The 17,660-nt window shown below is 39.9% G+C and overlaps 4 protein-coding genes and 1 long non-coding RNA gene across 6 annotated transcripts; 2 read left to right on the plus strand and 3 right to left on the minus strand.

Annotated features, from left to right (window-relative positions):
- The first annotated feature begins 365 nt into the window (after window positions 1–365).
- Window positions 366–1,212, plus strand: LOC135792016 (uncharacterized). The gene is made up of 2 exons (XR_010548186.1): window positions 366–526; window positions 647–1,212. It is a non-coding gene; the product is annotated as an uncharacterized lncRNA (long non-coding RNA).
- A 4,014-nt stretch (window positions 1,213–5,226) lies between these two features.
- Window positions 5,227–6,840, minus strand: LOC135792764 (COP9 signalosome complex subunit 4-like). The gene is made up of 5 exons (XM_065303478.1): window positions 6,614–6,840; window positions 6,475–6,557; window positions 6,153–6,411; window positions 5,430–6,100; window positions 5,227–5,366 (listed from the first exon to the last, which is right to left on the minus strand). The coding sequence occupies exons 1-4, from the start codon at window positions 6,718–6,720 to the stop codon at window positions 5,830–5,832; spliced, it is 720 nt and encodes a 239-aa protein (XP_065159550.1). The 5' UTR covers window positions 6,721–6,840; the 3' UTR covers window positions 5,227–5,366; window positions 5,430–5,829.
- Window positions 6,841–8,823: 1,983 nt separating this feature from the next.
- On the minus strand, window positions 8,824–14,454 carry LOC135793366 (WD repeat domain phosphoinositide-interacting protein 2-like). Its single transcript, XM_065304304.1, is given in 12 exon segments — window positions 8,824–10,163; window positions 10,713–10,781; window positions 11,475–11,517; window positions 11,520–11,572; window positions 11,575–11,666; window positions 11,723–11,872; window positions 12,045–12,316; window positions 12,373–12,571; window positions 12,630–12,875; window positions 13,299–13,326; window positions 13,329–13,770; window positions 14,068–14,454. Coding segments are annotated over 11 exon segments (1,305 nt in total). The 5' UTR covers window positions 13,372–13,770; window positions 14,068–14,454; the 3' UTR covers window positions 8,824–10,053.
- Window positions 14,455–14,918: 464 nt separating this feature from the next.
- On the plus strand, window positions 14,919–16,204 carry GXIVsPLA2 (phospholipase A2 group XII). Of its 2 annotated transcripts, XM_065304335.1 has the most exons (5): window positions 14,919–14,935; window positions 15,067–15,235; window positions 15,294–15,580; window positions 15,631–15,864; window positions 15,939–16,204. In XM_065304335.1, the coding sequence occupies exons 3-5, from the start codon at window positions 15,343–15,345 to the stop codon at window positions 16,088–16,090; spliced, it is 624 nt and encodes a 207-aa protein (XP_065160407.1). In that variant the 5' UTR covers window positions 14,919–14,935; window positions 15,067–15,235; window positions 15,294–15,342; the 3' UTR covers window positions 16,091–16,204. The 2 variants fall into 2 exon arrangements, with proteins under 2 accessions (XP_065160407.1, XP_065160397.1); XM_065304325.1 differs by lacking the exon at window positions 14,919–14,935 and having other exon boundaries at window positions 15,036–15,235.
- A 57-nt stretch (window positions 16,205–16,261) lies between these two features.
- Window positions 16,262–17,609, minus strand: LOC135793373 (uncharacterized). The gene is made up of 2 exons (XM_065304314.1): window positions 17,130–17,609; window positions 16,262–17,045 (listed from the first exon to the last, which is right to left on the minus strand). Exons 1-2 carry the CDS (start codon window positions 17,487–17,489, stop codon window positions 16,572–16,574), a joined length of 834 nt encoding a protein of 277 aa, XP_065160386.1. The 5' UTR covers window positions 17,490–17,609; the 3' UTR covers window positions 16,262–16,571.
- Window positions 17,610–17,660: the final 51 nt, after the last annotated feature.

Here is a 17,660-nt window from a genome sequence, read left to right on the forward strand (position 1 = left end):
TGCATGCCGGACGCGGGCGAATTCGTTAATATTAATTTCAAAAATGTACGTTCAAAATGTACGTATGGCAAGTGACAAAAATTTGATGATTTTGCTTACAAGGCAAACGGCTTGTATTAGATTTTTCAACAGAACTAACGCATTCCTACGTACCTACATGTCGGTCCGTAGAGCTCAGCAGGTCGCAGAAGCGCTTCGCCTGAAGCAATTGTGGAAAATCTTCTGATGCGATGGTCATTTTGCCAAGGATGAATCTTATTCGTACAGTTTCTTGAAATATTTTTCCGTTGTAAATAAATAGTGTTTTCATGGCAACGTGCCGTTGTTTTTGATTCTTTTTTGTTATATGTTGCTTACGGGACAACACAAACAGTGAAATTCTGTAATCAAGTAGCCAACTAGATGTGCACCCTCTTTAGTGATTGTGTATTTTTTTGTCAACAAGCACTTTGATATTAATTTCAAGTTGTAGCTAAAATAAAGTGACGTGAATACCAGAAAATTATATGCTTCCTCAGTTTTGCAGGTGAGTTTTTGAGCAAGCCTCATTTCCTGGAAATTTGAGTTTATTTATTTGTGAAATACATTTATTGATCAGGAGTGCTGTGCAAATATTTGTTTCAACAACTGTCATATGTCAATCTAGAGTGGTAAATCGCCGAAATTGCGCAATAAAAAATGGCCCCCCAACTTCGGAGCCATACGAAAAGCGCTAATACTCCTGCTGCAGTCGATAAGTCTGACAGTATCAGAATAGAGATAGATTCTGAGCAGGGGCCTACGTCAACGTCGACGGAATTTGTGGATCCAACCATCGCACGCGCCAACCGAGCGCTGCGTAAGACGCGAAGAAAAATTCGCAGAATCATAAAACTCAACAAAGAGATGAATTTAGTGGCGCGACCAGCACCGCCGGCGGATATTCCACCCCAACACCAGATTGTACAGCAGTACCAGTGGGTGATTCATTACTTTCCTCCGATGACTCATTGTCTCCCTCCGATGTTCCTCCAACTGCTCAATCAGTAGACCAGGGACTGGAATTCGTTTATATTAATTTCATCACCTGAATGTAACTGCCGCTTCTATAATTCAGAATCTACCCACCATCCTCAGACATTGTTGATTTTTTTGTTTGCTATATTTGATATGTAGTTTGTGTAACGGCAACATTTGAAGCGATAATAAATATGAAAAATTTTATAAAATAAACTTGTGTTATAACTCTCTAAAGCCCAATTTCTATCCATGAATAATAACGATTGATGAAATGATTGACTGCATGCACAAGTTGGTATCTTCTTTGATTCACATTGCTTCGTGAACTTTGGCAAAGTTGTTGTTGTTGTAGAAACACCAAAAAAGAAGAAGTTACTGCATAGGACCTGATTTCGAAAGACTCCAAGTATATACAAAACAAAGTGAAGTTTGATTAATGTGTATTGTTTTTGTATCTAGTAGAAAGGCACAACAGCAGAAGCTAATGTGAGCAGTTGTGAGCCATCAAGAACTTGAACAGAATGTCCGATCTGGAATCATACCATGCTTTATATTTATAAAAGTATTTATTTGTGGGTTGATTATTGTAGTGTTGGCATGTCTCTGAGAGTAGCAATCAACATTATCAAGCAACATTAATTACGGCGTCCCAAATGCAAAAGAAAAAATAAAGTTCAAACACGTATTATTATGTAAACTTTTTATTTAAAGAATTTATTTCCAAATAAATGCACATGATCTTCAAAAATGTCTGACCTCATAATTTTGAATTTCTAAAGATGAATCCCGACAGTCTTCATGGCATTTCATACATTCAACCAAATACAGCGCCGCATTCTGATGAACTCCATTCTTCCTGAGTTTGTTCTGCAAGGACATCTGCAATATTGCAAGCCCTTTTTCGGGCCGCCGTACGTTTGCAGCCTTTTGCCGGCCTCCGTTTCTTTTTGTTACGCACGACTTGCCTTTCTTGGTGCGGGATCCCGCCTTCTTACATGCTTTTTTAGCTGATTTGCGCTTTTTGTTTGTGGTTGGCGCCGACGACTGTAGATAACACTTAATCTCTTTCAGCAGTTTCTGCAGTCGTATATTCGAGCAAACATTCGCTTGGGCGCTGCCCTTCTTGCACTTTGAAGAAGCATGTTTGGCTTTAACAACCCGTGTTGATTTCCTGCATGCCGATCCCCGGCGTTTTGTTATTTTTCTGGGCGCCATTACTTACGAGAATTTTTGCTTCTATACGTTTAACAGTATTTTGTTATTTTAATAAAACATCATAGCCTTCCCGGATTTTTATTACAATAAATGATAAATGGCCCTCTACATTATTAGAATGCAACTAGTAAAGTAAACAATAATTTTTTCTACTTTTACCAATAAAACGTCAGTTTTTTCACAGTTTTAGACAGAACAAAGTGGTATAAAAGAGGTTTAAAAAGTGGTATAGTAATATAAAGGTAAAGTTTGTATAAACGTGCGTGCATTTAGGTACATTATTAGTTCTGCAACAAGCTCGTCTTCAGTCAACAGCATAATCTGAATTGTAATAGTAACATATAATGTGTGGATATGCAACCACATTTTTTAGAACAAAACTTAATAGAATTTAATACCTGACAAAATAACAAATCTATTTTATGCGCAATGCATTTTTTGTATTTAAAAGTTTTGTCAAAAACATGCTTGTGGTATTCAAAAATGTAATAATTTTTAATTTTGTATCCTAATCCAGAAACATATTTTGAATGTCTTGATTATTTTCTTCACAAATATATCATAGATTTTGGTACCTCGCATATGAGTATATATATATATGTTTTCTTTGTATTGTAGTCGTGGTTTGGAATAATCTTGATCTTGTTTGTGTCATGTTGCTAAATTTTTTCGGGATTGACATCAAGCTTATCTTTCGTTTGTCGCATCGACACATGTTTGCTGCATTTTGCAGATTTTCGTTTATAAAATGGAAACTCTGAGAAAAACAACAATGTGATTCCAGAAAGGGATGTCAAACTCCAACCAGGCGCGTCCCAGTTGGCGGATAGGAGCTCCCTCACCAAGGTTTGCTGGCGGGAATGAGGAAAATAAAATACCCCTCGGAGATCAAATAGAGTTTTCCTTTCTAATCCACTCTTCTATACTTACCTTTTCTTTCCTCACTCTTCTCTTCCTACACCTTCCCTACGCAAACCGGTGGTCCGACCGTTGAACCACATTAAGGAAGTGCGCTACCACACTCCCAGAAATGGCAACAGCTAATGGAAACAAAAGAAGCAAAAGAAGCTGGAATTTAAAAAGGATATAATACAAGCTAAGGATGAATGCTGGAACGCCTCTGCAAAGAACTATCAAGCAACCCTTAGAAGGCAAGCAAGGGAGGTGGTAATAAAAAACTGGGCGGCAGATTAACGCTTCCACCACCAGACCTTATCAGACAGTAAATAAAGCAACTATTTCCCAACGTCGCCGTGAGTAATCATTGACAATAAAGATATTCCTACACTGACGGAATCGCAGATCCAAATGGAAGCTAAAAGCTTAAGTTAAAGAAGGCACCAGGTCCAGACGGCATCACCTCGAAGATAGTAATCTGCATAGTACAAAGTTGCTCCAACATTGTGTTAGAAGCCTTCAACCATGCTCTAAAGGAAGAAATGTTTCCAAATATATGGAAAATCGCGCGGTTAGTGCTCTGCATTCTCCACGGGCTAGTAAAAATACCTCATACATATTTACTGCAAAGCTACTAGAGCATGTCATAATGTCATACTAATTATGCATGATGACTGACATAGACTATCTTAAAGGCCGACGGGGACCTGTCCCTCCAACAATTTGGTTTTAGAGACGGCAAAACAACAGCACAAGATATACAAAAGTATGCCAAATAGCAGACAAAGCAAACACGGGGCTCTACAAAAGAACGCAGGTTTACGCCCTATTCACCTTAGATATAAGAAACAGATTTAACAGCACACCTTGGGATGGGATCATAAAGGTACTAAGAAACAGGAAGGTTAAGGCATGGTTAATAAACGTGATACAAAACTACTTCAGCAAAAGAAAGATAATGCCCGAAAATGACATCATCCGTCGGTGCAGCGTCCCACAAGAACCATATCCATGGAATGTCTATTATCATAAAGTGCTGAGCTTACCAGTGGTAGCCACGATGTCCCTCTTAGCATATCCGGACGATCTGGCTATGGTTGCAGTAGACAAGAATGAGGAAGGCCTTCAAAGAAAGCTAGAGCACACGATGCGATCTGGAAGGAGAACCCTGAAAAGAAAAAACAACTGGAGTTGGCTCAAGAAAAACCGAGGTAGTAATACTGTCTGGAAGAAGGAAAGTGTGGCAAATTAAACATCGACGACGTAGCTATTCAAACATTAGAAACCATAAAATACCTAGGTATCTCTACTTGGAAAGAAACATGTCCTTTAAGAAGCACCTCACTGCAGCATGTAACATGGCGAACCGTGTAATGCAGCTGCTAGCTCTGATCATGCCCAACGATCTTGGACCAACCTGCGAAAACAAGAAGCAGGAAAAATGGGACAGAACAACGGAGAAAGTTGAATTAACGAAGAAGCTAATACCAAATATAGGTGAATGGATTAACTGTATACATGGAAACATACATTTCTACCTGACACAGGTACTGAGGTGGCACGGCTACTTCAGAGCCAACCTGAAGAAGTTTCATCTTGCAGAGAACGACAAGTGTTCCGACTGCGGGGAAATTTAGACCATGAACACACCATGTTTGAATGTAAACGATGACGTAAAGTCAGGAAGGACACGGAGAAAATATGCGGGAAACTGACGCTATAAAATATAGTGATGACAATGCTGCAATGCAAAGAAAACAGGAGGGTAACTGTAGAAATGATACATCTTAAATACAAAAAAACAGGAGGAACGGGTAAATAAAAGGATACCAAGAAAAGCAACAGGTAGACCCAACCACAACAGCAAAACCTGTACAATAAGACTCGACAGCCGAGACTTTTGTAAAAGTGAGAATAATCACGAAGTAACTACTTTCATCGCAAGCAATGCATTGCTCCCATACACCATGAAGGAATTGCTTTGAGTGTGTCAATAATGTCAGCAAAAACCGTCCTCTATCTAAGGTTCGAAATGTAATAGAATAAAGTAGCAGCATTATAAACCCAACGCATAGATACAAAAAGAGATCTTTAATTATTACATAAGACAAAAATGTACGAGCATTATAGGTATTACTATAATCTTCAATTGTATGTTACCAAGTATACCATCAAATTTACATATAATATAAATTTCATCCATCGTCGGGTTCAAATTTTTCTGCGCCATCAAGACAGCACTTCCACATCTATTTCTAGCATGTTTAAAATATAAAGTCAAATATTACATATTTTTGTAATTAAATTATAGAACTTACCAAAGTTAATCACGCACTCGGATAGATCGATGTCACCATTTAGAATGTCCTCAGATATCATTTGCCTGGCAATTCTCTGAACCCTCTCCGCATCAATTTCTAGTATCTCGGCCAACATCGTAAAACTAATATTTTTGTACATATTGCTTGCTGCAATTAGATTATGCTGAACCAGAGCAAGCTTCAGGAAGGTGCAGTTGTGGGCAAACAGCATTTTCTGGTGAGGCTTCAGTTTCATCTCAAACACCACTAATTCACTAGGATATACATGCAGGCCGCGATATATCTTTAGAAGGACGCTGTATATTTCCATTGTACGGGTACGTCGATCATTGCAGAAACTTGCGATCAGTCCACTGCGCTGCTTTCCGGGGATGAAAGCATTGTGCAGGTGATTGCGTTACGTAGGGCTGCGTAGCTGAACTCTTGGCTGATACTCGCAGGTAGCGAGATCGTGATAGTGTTGAGCCGCATCGATAAACTTCTGCTGGAAGTCGAGGACGCGCGCACAGCCCACTTTGAAATCCGTATGCAGGCTCTCGTCCTCCGCATCTACCAGAGTATACCCAGCGCGATTAATGTAAGATTCCGCTTCCTCTCCGTTGTGAATTTCAAGATAAAACCGGCTTAGTCGTAAATAGGTTCCTAATTTGTAATTTGAAGAGTATTGACTAGAAATAAATCAATTAACATTATTTTACACATTTAATCTACAAAAGTTACCCGTGGATACCCGTCTCCAGTTCAATTGACTTTAGAGCTTGAATCGCTTTTTCCCATTTTCCTTTTAATTCATAAACAGATGCCAGATGCTGCCTGACCATGGATAATTGCTCCCCAAACGCCATTTCTAGTGGTAAGAATCTATTGGAGGCATGTTTTGCCACTGGTTTAGATATGGAATGTTCCAATCTAACAAGTTTAAAACCGAAATATGTAATCATCTCCTTGGCGAGATCCAAGGGCAAGTTGTGATCAACAACTGCAACAAAAGAGCAGCAAAGTAATATAACCAACTAGAATTGTAAATATTTATAAAACTTACGTGCATTGATATACTTTATTAGCCCTGCAACAAGTTCATCTTCAGGCAAATTTATTATCATCAGATCGCACAGAAAATAATATCTAAAAGAAAATAATCATGAATTTTTAAAAATAATATCTAATGATTGTTACCATACCCAACTTCAAGATATTCTGTATCATAGTTAAGATTAGCTAGTATCGCCAGTTTCTCATCAATTATGTTAAGATTAATAATCGGTCCGATGTCAAAGACCTGCTCCATCCCTCAAAAGTTAAACGTGCTTTGATTTGAATTTATATTTGCTATGATTCGGTGCAGAACTGTTACCACCAACCCGCCGTGGCGCACTCTATTCGATAATAGTCAGTTTTTGTACTATGCCCATTCAAATCTTTACAACCATAATATCGTTTTGTTACGATTAAACGATAACTTTTGCAGAGACACAGAGGAAAACAAGCACAAAACAACAATATGTTTAGACTGAAGATAATTATTTAATATTTGACCAGTTAATAAAAATACATTGCTTCTGTTGAAATTTTATCACACGCACCATGTTTCGAACAATATTTGACCTATTGAATTCTTTTTAAGATTGATCCAAATCTTCCTAAAAGATTTACAATATGTACTGCTTGTAAAAGTGATAAGCACGTGGAATCACCAACGACAAGAATGAACTGAGCATGATTTAAGAAGTCTGTAACCTGCAGCTGCACTGTTAGCACTGAGCCGAAATTGCAGCGTCGGCACACGGTGTGCTTTGGCGCTCGATCATCGTCATAAATATTATTGTTTATACCCGTTTATTGGTAAGCGCGTTGTGTTGGATCGAAAACAATTCTTATTCTTAGTTACAAGATACAGTAGTGCGAGTGCTAAAGGTAGTCAAGGTACCTCTTGACTGATTTTTATCGATTTTCATCAAACTCGGAAAGTCGAATCAACTAAATCTGCTATCATCACATGAAGATATCTGCCGTGTAAACCTTCAGTTCTGTTAAGTCAAAATTAATCTTTGCGAAGTGGTATTATTAGTTTTAATCAATAATATAAAAATAAATCGCAAAATGTTTTGGTAAGCGCCTAACTCAACAACGCCTAGACCACTTTGGCCAATGTTCATTGAAGGCCAAGGATGGTTTTACGGTGAGGAAAATTTAAATAATTGTCGGGAAAACCCTAAAGACAGCCCTTTTCTTTTTCCAATACAAGTTTTTCTAACTAAAACATAAACGAAACAAATTCCGCAGCTATCTTCGATGTATTTTTGATTAATAGTCTTAAATCGTGTTTGGTGGAACCCACTAATATAATTTGTTCTTGAAAAGGTGGCCAATGTTCGTGGAAGCGAAGATACTTTGGTCACCCGAGCTGAACTCCACACACCGCACTATATCACCAGGCTGATGGTTCTTTTCAGGAGATTTTTTGCGCCGACTCTAAAATAGGTAGGAACAAAAGCAGCCACATTCCAAATCTTTTGACAGAACGAAGTCTGTCGAATCCGCTAGTATGAAATATTAGTGCGCTCCTGGCAAATTACACACAGTGAACACAACATTCAGATTCATTCTTTACTGGGTGTCGATATAGGTGATATCCTATGGACATACAAGCTTCCGCAAACTATCTTAAGCTAGGGTAAACCTAATTATTGCCATCTTAGAATTCAAGATTTAAAGTCAATATTGAAATTTATATTATTTTGGAATCCGCAAATAACTTCCAATTTTGTATTTTAAAAAGTGGAAATATTTGACTTTTATATCAAACTTATAACCGTTTGAGCTTTACCACACCATGTTCTCAAATTTTTGAAAAATAACAGGGTTGCAGGAGAATGCCAGTTGTAGAGAGCCTTTTAAACCGCAATATAACTACGAATATGAATGAATCAATGCAGACGTACCACGCGCATTGCACAACATGTTTGTAAAATGATAGAAAGGTAGCCATTTTGAAAATTGATGGAAAACACCAATTTTTGTTTGCATCTAAAATATAATTCGTCATTGTTTCTGACGTCCAAGGATGCAAATTACAAGTAAATTACAAAACAATAAATAAGTACGCGATTTTCTGAAAATCCCACTCAAACGTGATTCAAGTAGACTACAGTTCATAAAACCCAAACCAGTCTACACAAGCATACTCGACAACACTACCAGTAACACTTTATTAGTTAATTGGTTCAGCGTTCAGTGGATAACTGAATAAACCTGCATGACACAGTCGCGTCATGTTAAACCTTGTGACGCAAAAAAAAGTAATACATCCACAATTGGAATGTAATTTACACTTCAAAACAAATTGGGTCACATATCTGTATTTACAATGAATATGTAAAAGAACACTGAGCAATATACCACTGTTTTGTGTATTATTACTAAGGAAAATAAAAGTACAATATGATTGAGACAGAAAATATTAAGACAGATTAACAAAAAAGACACTTCCAACCAACAAAATAATTCATATAATTCACATTATACTAAACGGCACAACTTCGGTTACGTTTCCACACAACGTACACCATACAAAAGATAATTAATAACTAAACCGTTAAACGCAGTGAATCTTTCGCGACATCGACTTATCTGGTATTGTGTACATCGAATACAATCTGCCACTATTTCCCGGATGCCTAACGTAATTACAGGGTAATCTTGTCTTATCGATTAAAAATGCGCCAATGTTAGTTTCATATGTACAATTACAAAAATGTCAGTGTGTATTTTATCGTCATCATGAGTTACCCTATGACGCTCAATTTGTGTACCATGTTATATTTCAAATTTAAAAACTAATGTTATTTCTCTCTTGCGTTCTTTAACTTATTTACAACCTTATCTTAAGTATAATTTTAGATTTCTTTACTATCATAAGACCCAAAATGTGTGTTTGTGTGAGTGTGATTCGTTTATGTTATGTTAGCAAGCCTTTCATGCACATCGTTTTAAATTAAGCTAAGAATTGACTACGTAACAGCTACTCAAATCAATAAATTAACTTAATTTGTCGCATTATTCACCCATTGAACATAATCGCTACTGATGTTCAACCAATGTAAAAGAAAGAAGACATCTCATAAACTAAAATATCGAAAGTAAGGAAGACTCAAAACTAAAAATGTAATTAACATCCGTAATGCGCATACGTGTGCTACAAGCACACTGCGACCAGCTAAACAACTTAATGACTATCACACGAATTTTACATTGTATAATATATGTATCTCATTTTGCGTTAAATTTTCGCTACTTCATGTTTTATACTTTTTTTGGTTGACATTTTTTGTGTATTTTTCATGTTTTTTTTTTTTTAATGATAAGTACAAACTTCGGAGGATTATGTATGTATGTACTCGCATTTTGAAGGGTTTTTTTAGCATTATGTGGATTTTTTGTTTTGTTGTTTTAATATGCGCATTACTCGTCGTGCACGTGGTGTGTGCTAAAAGTCCATGTCGAGCAGGTAAAGGACGAGATCTTCGAGCGTGCGAATCACGGCGTGCACCAGGAATACGACAAACCACGTGACGACAAAGCGATGCGCTAGCGACGTTTCAATTACGTTCGCGTCCTCCTCTCAGTCAGACTTCTGCGTCAATGGTGGGTATTCCTGGTCGTCGCCGAACTGGAAGCCGTCCTTGGGCGGTGACTCTACGGCGTCGGACATCTCACGAAACTTCTCCGAATCTATCGTGCAGAGGAACGGTTAATTCACAATGCGAAATCAAACGCAGGCGACATACAAGTGATGAAGATGTGTTATGAAGTGTGCACTGCACGTTGCGTTGCACGCGCACGTCAGGAAAACAACTTGACAAATTTAACTTGATATGTTGCTTTGCTGCCTGCGCTGCTAACGATGACGTGCATGAACATAATAAATGAGAAAAATGTTACTGTTTTCATATTATAAAATGTGAAGAAAGTAAATGTAAACTAAACTACAAATAATAAATAAAAATACATCTTGCCAGCAGCATATTGGTATAGTGTAGCTTAGCTTATTGAAAATAGGTATTGCTTATATAAATACTTTAGTGACAGGATAAGTTACCAGGAGGCAAGAGAGAAAAAATGGTCAACAGGAGAAGGGCCAGGGTCGAACGTGGTCGCAATCGACTGTGTGATTTGACACTCGCTTGACAGAGTTGGTCAAAAGTTGAGTTGAAAAATAGAGAGAATTAAATGTATCTATGTAAGTAATTATAAAAAAATGGGTAAACATAACATACTGACCAGTACCTGACATTTGACCGGCTGGATGGCCTTTCAGGATGCCCGCGTAGCTACCTAGTATTGCCGAGCCTTGCAAGTAACAGAGAAAACAAAATGGATTTCGTTTTGTGATTTAAATTTGTATGTTTTTTTGCGTTAGAATTAACGTCCAATTGTTTTCGAATTACTTGAATCTCGAGTGGCACGAGCTCCCATCGAATACATTTTTCACGGCGATGATATATTTAATTTCCCCTCGCATCGGTGAAACACAAAGTAAGCGAAAGAATTTCGGTGAAAGAGAACTTAAAACAAGAAACAGTACACGAACCAAGGATCGGTCTGTAATTATGTGTGAGTATGTCGTGTATCATTGTGTCTTGTGTGAGTGTCTGTGGTCGGTGGTGTGGTTTCGCACGTTATGGTACAGAAATTGTGAGATTGTGAGACAGGGAAGTTTTTGTACGGCCGTGCGCAACGTCCCCGAAACGAACTATGAAAAAGCCCGCCGAGATCCGTCGACCAGTGGCCGCAATTTACTGTTGCAAGATACTAGTAGTAAGTTTAGCAACACAACAAGAATATGTTGGATAAACAAAATTAAAATTAATAAACTTAAAACAAATCACTTCGTCCCATGCACGTTATTTGGCAGCCAACGAGCGGGTGTTTACGAGAGAGTTGTAAGTCGATAGAAATTAAAAGTAGATATATGCATAAAATATAAAAAAAAACTAAGTCATTAGTGGGTGGTTTTGATTGGAGGCGGTCTGTTTTACTTACCGCTGTCCGGATGGATGGCCTGCGCCTCAGAGCGATTTGGCCCGCCGTCGGGTTTGTCCTTTCCTCATCAACCAGGCCGTCGAGGCGGTGTTGTTTTGCAGTTGCAGGTCGCCGCCTTCGTTGCCCTCGATATTGTACACGTACAAGTAGCCGTCTTCGGTCGCCACCAGTAAACGTGGCTGGCCTTGAATTCTATATCAAAACGTTATGTATTGAATGCGCGAATTCAATCAAAGCGATGTACTCACGTCGTGATTGCAATGACGTTTCGGACACCAGAGAACGGTAAATGCGCGGTCATAAAAGCGCGTCCTTGGTTGAAAACGTCAGTCACTTGCGATGGCAAATAATTCGACAGGTAACCCATCCAACTTGACTCTTCTACACTTTTCCTAGGGCTAAAACAACGCCAATCGCATATTAAACACTAGTTACATAAAATAAAAAGAAACGTACATGCAAAAATAAACATTATCATGCATTAATAGAACAGAAAAATACCAGTGACAATAGTCATGCATGATCTACATAGTTCGATTATCAAATAATAAAGTTGTTAATGAATGTTACCTCTCTTTGATTTCTTCTAATTTGAATATATGCACAGTTTCAGTGTTGCTGCTGCAGGCGAGAAACTGTGAGCACATGCTGAATGCCAGACAGCTGATGTCCACGCAGCGCTTCACGCCACGGCGGAACTCGTACAGCTTCGAGCCGTCGATCACCGAAAAGACGCGTATCACAGTGCCCTTCTCGGAGGCGGTCGCAATGCGCGCCCCCGTCGGGCTGAACGCCAGCGCCGCCAGCGGGCTGTCATGAGCGTGGATCATCGTTTTCGCGTGCTACAAAATCACCCACACTATTGCTGGACCCTAACTGCCATAAATTGCTTACATACCAGATTATTCGTGTCAAATATTTGCACCTCGCCAATGCTGTTCGAGCCAGGGTACGCCAGGTAACAATTTTCGCTGCTTATGCTCAGCGCGCACAGTCCCTGTGGATTGGGTGGCGTGTCCCGGATTGTGTGCAGGACTTTCATATCGCGGATGTTGTGAATGTACAGGCTTTCTTCGAGACATACTACCAGACGCAACCTGTTGCAATTAACGCATTAGATGGCTGATAAAAACGCGAAAATGTTTAGTAAATTACCTGTTTAACTTGACAGCCAAAATAGTATTTGAATATGAATAGTTGCAGATCTCAGTTCCCTTCTTGAAGTGGCACACTTTGAGCTTACGCGAGGAGTTCAGCGTAACAACAGCCATGAGGCTGCTGCTGAAGAGCCTCTCGACCAGGCAGACATCCTCGGTGGTATTCGTGTAGATCTTATCGAGCACATCTACGCCGGTCAGCGAGAAGAGTCGGTACCCTGCCCGGCTGCCAACAGCCAGTGATCTGTAACAACGCAACGCTAAGTCCAGTCGAGCTTGTAAAAGTTGCAACACGATCAGCGCTGGCAATCGGCAATTAGCAATCCGCGCGCAGGCGAGCGAGCAATCCGCAATCAGCTGATTGTTGTTTATTTACAACAGTCGGATGGCCCACTTTTACTCGCCGTAAGAAGACCAACACCAGCTGCGCCCGTGCGAGTCGTCATCTCGCGCGAGACAATGCATGCGAAATCGAACGAGCGCAACAACAACATAACAACACAAAAACAGCACGCAGCGAGTTGGCGCGCACCGCGAACGAACGAATCGAAATTGATTCGTCCTTTGTTTCGCAGCGCTGCACTGCTGCCGCCACTGCTGCTCCTGCTCGCTATCCAGCTAAACAAAGCTCATTACGTGACGCCTGTTTTTACGCGTCGACACTTACGTGCAGTCCTGATTGAAGTTAACGAAAAATTTCGCGTGCTGTTCGAGTCGGTCGAGTTGCCCGTGTTGTTCATGGGTCCGACTGGCGATGTCCTGGGGGCTGAAAGCGGCCGTCCGTTCGCGCACGCACTCACTACTCACACACACGATGGGCTAGAGGGCTGGCGGCTGTTGGGGGCTGTTTGGCGCGCGCGGCGGTTGGGCGAGTCGGGGAAGGCGTTCGCGGGTCGTGCTGCTGCACAACAAAGAGCGACCTTGGTGATCTCACGCGATTATCACAGCCAAACAACAGAACGCGCTCATGCGACTGGCAACACTACTGCGCGCCCATATTGTGTATTGACATAAACAGCTGATGGTTTGATTCGCAATTGCGCACTTGCGCATCAACCTACTACCAGCAGTGAACCGTGTGTGGGGGCGGTGGTGGGGGTTCTGAGATCGCGGCGCTGTACCTTCGAATTACTGCAACACTAAAATGCACACTTTTTAAACCTGAATGTAACAAATTGCAAAAGTATTAATTATTTTCTATCAATTGTCATTTTGTATAACCAAACAACCGCTTGCAACTTAACTCACAACTATGAAATCAGAATAATAAACGTGCGTGAATAAAATTCCTTTTACACTCAGAGCGCAATAAGTACACATACCTCTTCATGCATTATGCGCTCCGCATGCTAAAAGTCCTATTCAGGCACCTAATATGTTAACAAACATTAAAACAAAATTTGCCGTACACGAAGCAATAGTAGTTTAAAACATACGTGTTAGATCCTTAGGCACGTCCCGCACGTCCGATGAGTTCAAATTACAAAATTCAGGTCGCGCACGTTTTGTTTCTCTTCGTTCTCGTTCTGTGTATTCGCAAAACTTTCGATTTGTTTTCGTTGCACCGCTGCGCGTGTATGTCACAACAACTCCACCTTCAAACCACCAAACAATGCATTGTTCGTTCTTCGCGCGCGCGCGCGTTAATAAACAAAACCTGCAAACAAAACTCGCACCGTTACCCTGAATGCAATCCGCAAGCGCACTCACTGTTATGCGTTGTAGAATTTGTGTTCGCGGTCACTTCGCAGCCGAAACAACAACGCCGAGGATGCGAATTTGAATAAATGCGTTTGTAGCATTGAGGCGCGATCGCGGCTAAAAACAAGACGCAATTGAGCGCGGTGGGTGTGCGTCACGCGAGTCCCCTACTTTCTCTATCAATATACACGCCAAAACAGGAAGCCAAAAATTCGTTATTGACGAATTCCTATCGTATTGTGATAGGCGTGATAGTGATATCAGTTATCTTCTGACTAAGCATGTGCTTAATTAGTCTTGTCATAGTTTTGTTTTGTTTTTTTATCGGCGCGCCAAAGGAATTTGCTCCAGTATAGTTTGTACCAGCCATGTTTACCAGCGATAGTGTTGTTCTGCTGATAATGCGCTCTTTATATTGAATATTTTATAATAACTGATATGATTTAACATAAGTCACTATGCCAACAATTGCCTGACTTAAAATCCATTTGATTAGCAATTATAACATTAGAATTTAGATTAGTTTTGTTAGAATATTTAATTGTGTGTCACACCTTATTTATATTGCTCTCAACTGCGATTTAGTTCAAACACAAATATTTTGTAAGTAGAAATATATATCAAATAAACGAAAACAAACATGTTTTGATAAAACGTAACAAAATAACAACATTGCCAAAGCAGTATAAATGTTTATAAAGTTATACCATAATATATCTTTTCCATACTTTCAGAAAGTCAATTATTATTAATGCGCATAAACAATTCAAATTCTTTTATATTACAACACGAATTTAAGGTTAGATAAATTCGCTTTTCTTGCATAGTTTGAGCAATTTTAGCAAGTGTGAACAGCGCGTCGACAAGAAAGCCTATAAATATACACCAATGCAATTCCACCAGGTACTGTCCACATATGTATCACCGTGGAACGTATAAATAGTTTCTTTTAATTCTTCAGAAGTACCACTAGGAAGTTTAAACAGTTGCTGCAAGTTGATCACTTTGTCATGGAGTTGCCTTGGGCGAAGATTTTCGTCTATGTTCTCACCGTTCTCGGTTACGTTTACTCGGGATGGGGCTCCGGCCTGCTGAACAACATTCGTGAAGCGGTTATATCTGCGGATTCTCTCTTCGGCGGTTTATTCAACAACATCTACGACGTCGTCAACGACATTAATAAATTCAAACATGTTTTCAACAGTGCTGGATCGGAAGATGAGTGTATATTTCAGTGTCCCAATATTGGTAATCAATTGTCAGCTAAATATTGTAATTTTTTAAATTGGTGCTTGTAGATGTAATGCCAGTGCCTAATCGTAACCACAAGCCATCAGCAAATGGCTGTGGCTCAATTGGGATGAAGATCAACACTGAGTATCTGCCAGCAATGACAAAATGCTGTGATGCACATGATATCTGCTATGATATGTGTGGCAGTGGCAAGATGGAGTGTGATAGGAAGTTTCAGCAGTGCCTGAACAATCAGTGCGATGGCGTCAGTAAAAATTTAGGCGCACAACCGGGAATTGGTAATTTTCATACATGATTACTACATGAAAATAATGTCTATCTAATCCGATTGTAAATGTTTTCTTATTTTTAGTGTGCAATAAGTTTGCGCAACTTCTAACGGATGGAATCTCGAGCATTGGCTGCAAGTTTTATCTGGATGCGCAAAATCACGCGTGTTATTGCGCTCCTACGAATAAGGAATCGAAAAAGGCGAAAAAGTTCACGAAAGGCTCCGATTTGTAGCCGGCACAATCAAGTTATAAAATAAGTTATTAAATTATTAAACACCAAAATACAATTATTGTAACATAGAAAATTTTGAATTAGTACATAAATCATCGTAGTATTCTAATCAAATTAGAACTTAAATTCCTAAACAAAAATAATTCCGCTAAGTGCATTCAAATTAAGAGCAATACGATAAATGAACGAAACGAATTTTTGACTACTAAATAATCCATACGATTATTGTAAATGGCAATTGCATAGCCCTTAAAGTGTTCTTAATAAATGCATTTTTGCATTTACCAGTTATGCTTGAGAATAATTCGCTTCAACTGTGAATTCTTCTGCAAATAAATCCACTCGCAGTTGATAGCCCTATCGAAAGGAAAGCCCTTCGGACGGTACAAGTAGCAGTCACCCTTGTAGTTCTTCGGTGCGCGTAAACCATTCGGGGGGACATAGTGGCTCACGTGGAAGTAGACCTGGAAGTTTTCGTGGGTCAAACGTACCGGACTCCGCCTCTTGGAATACTGAACAAAATGGCGTTGCGCCAAGCGATGGACCAAGTTCCATCCAACATGAAGACGGTAGTGAAAACTATCCACTTCGATAAAATAGCGGGCAGAATCGGTGAAGGTGAGCGGTTGGCCAGCATCGTCAAGGCGGGGTCCAATGAACACCTTGATGAGTACGTCCAGTTTGGACGCCGAAGACAAACGCATCTGGAAGTTGAACGGGCGGCGACACACTTCGCCGCTTTGATATCTGAATGCGCGCAGGATCTTGTGCACGTAGACATCGGCGTAGGGCACAACGTAGGGAACTTAATTTCGTAGATGGATACGTTCGTCAGCTCCAAATCGTACATCTGGTAGCTGGGCATCAGTTGAAAGCAGCGATGGACGGTGTACAAGCATTCGAATGCTTGGTATACTTTAGTATAGTAGAATTCCATGGTAGTTGGGGTGATAAGCTGAAATGCCAACATGCGGATTTGAAATTTTTGAATAAAATCATATTTAAAATTTTTTTGAAAAGGAAATAAAAATCGACTCACCATTTCCAAGATGTGCCCTGTTGGCCCCACGAGGCACGTGCAAGGCAAACGCATAACTTGGCGCTTTCCTGGCTGGATATTGGAGCCCTGCGCGTTCTGATTACGATTTAAAACGTTCTGATCATTTAAATCTAGATGCTGAAGCACACGCCGCGGTTGAGCTGGCACGTGTTCCGCAGTGGAAGGAGACGCTTCACTGTGCGCGTTCCAGGGCGCAACATTTTCAACATTTTCCGTTGCATTCGAAATACCTGGATTTGTCTCCTGCTGGACATTATCAGTTGGTGTATTTGGAATGGTGTATCCTATGAGCTCAGGCCAAACGTACGGCACCAGAAGATCCAAATTGTTCCGTTCCATTGCACTGCTTGATCAAAAATGAATTTCAAACCGCCGCCTGCTTCTGTCCTTCCACGAGGGATGACAACGTATTTTTGAATTTGTCAAATTAGCTAGGCAACTTTGATTGCATCTTTGCACATCGATTTGTTAGGCAAATAGCCTAACTTGTCAATAGGGTTGGTTTCAAAG

This window comes from Atheta coriaria, unplaced genomic scaffold (genome assembly GCF_025399875.1).
Source record: "Atheta coriaria isolate IRGN ID8LTWV9N9 unplaced genomic scaffold, Caltech_Dcor_3.1 hic_scaffold_1_pilon, whole genome shotgun sequence".
Taxonomy (NCBI): domain Eukaryota; kingdom Metazoa; phylum Arthropoda; class Insecta; order Coleoptera; family Staphylinidae; genus Dalotia; species Dalotia coriaria.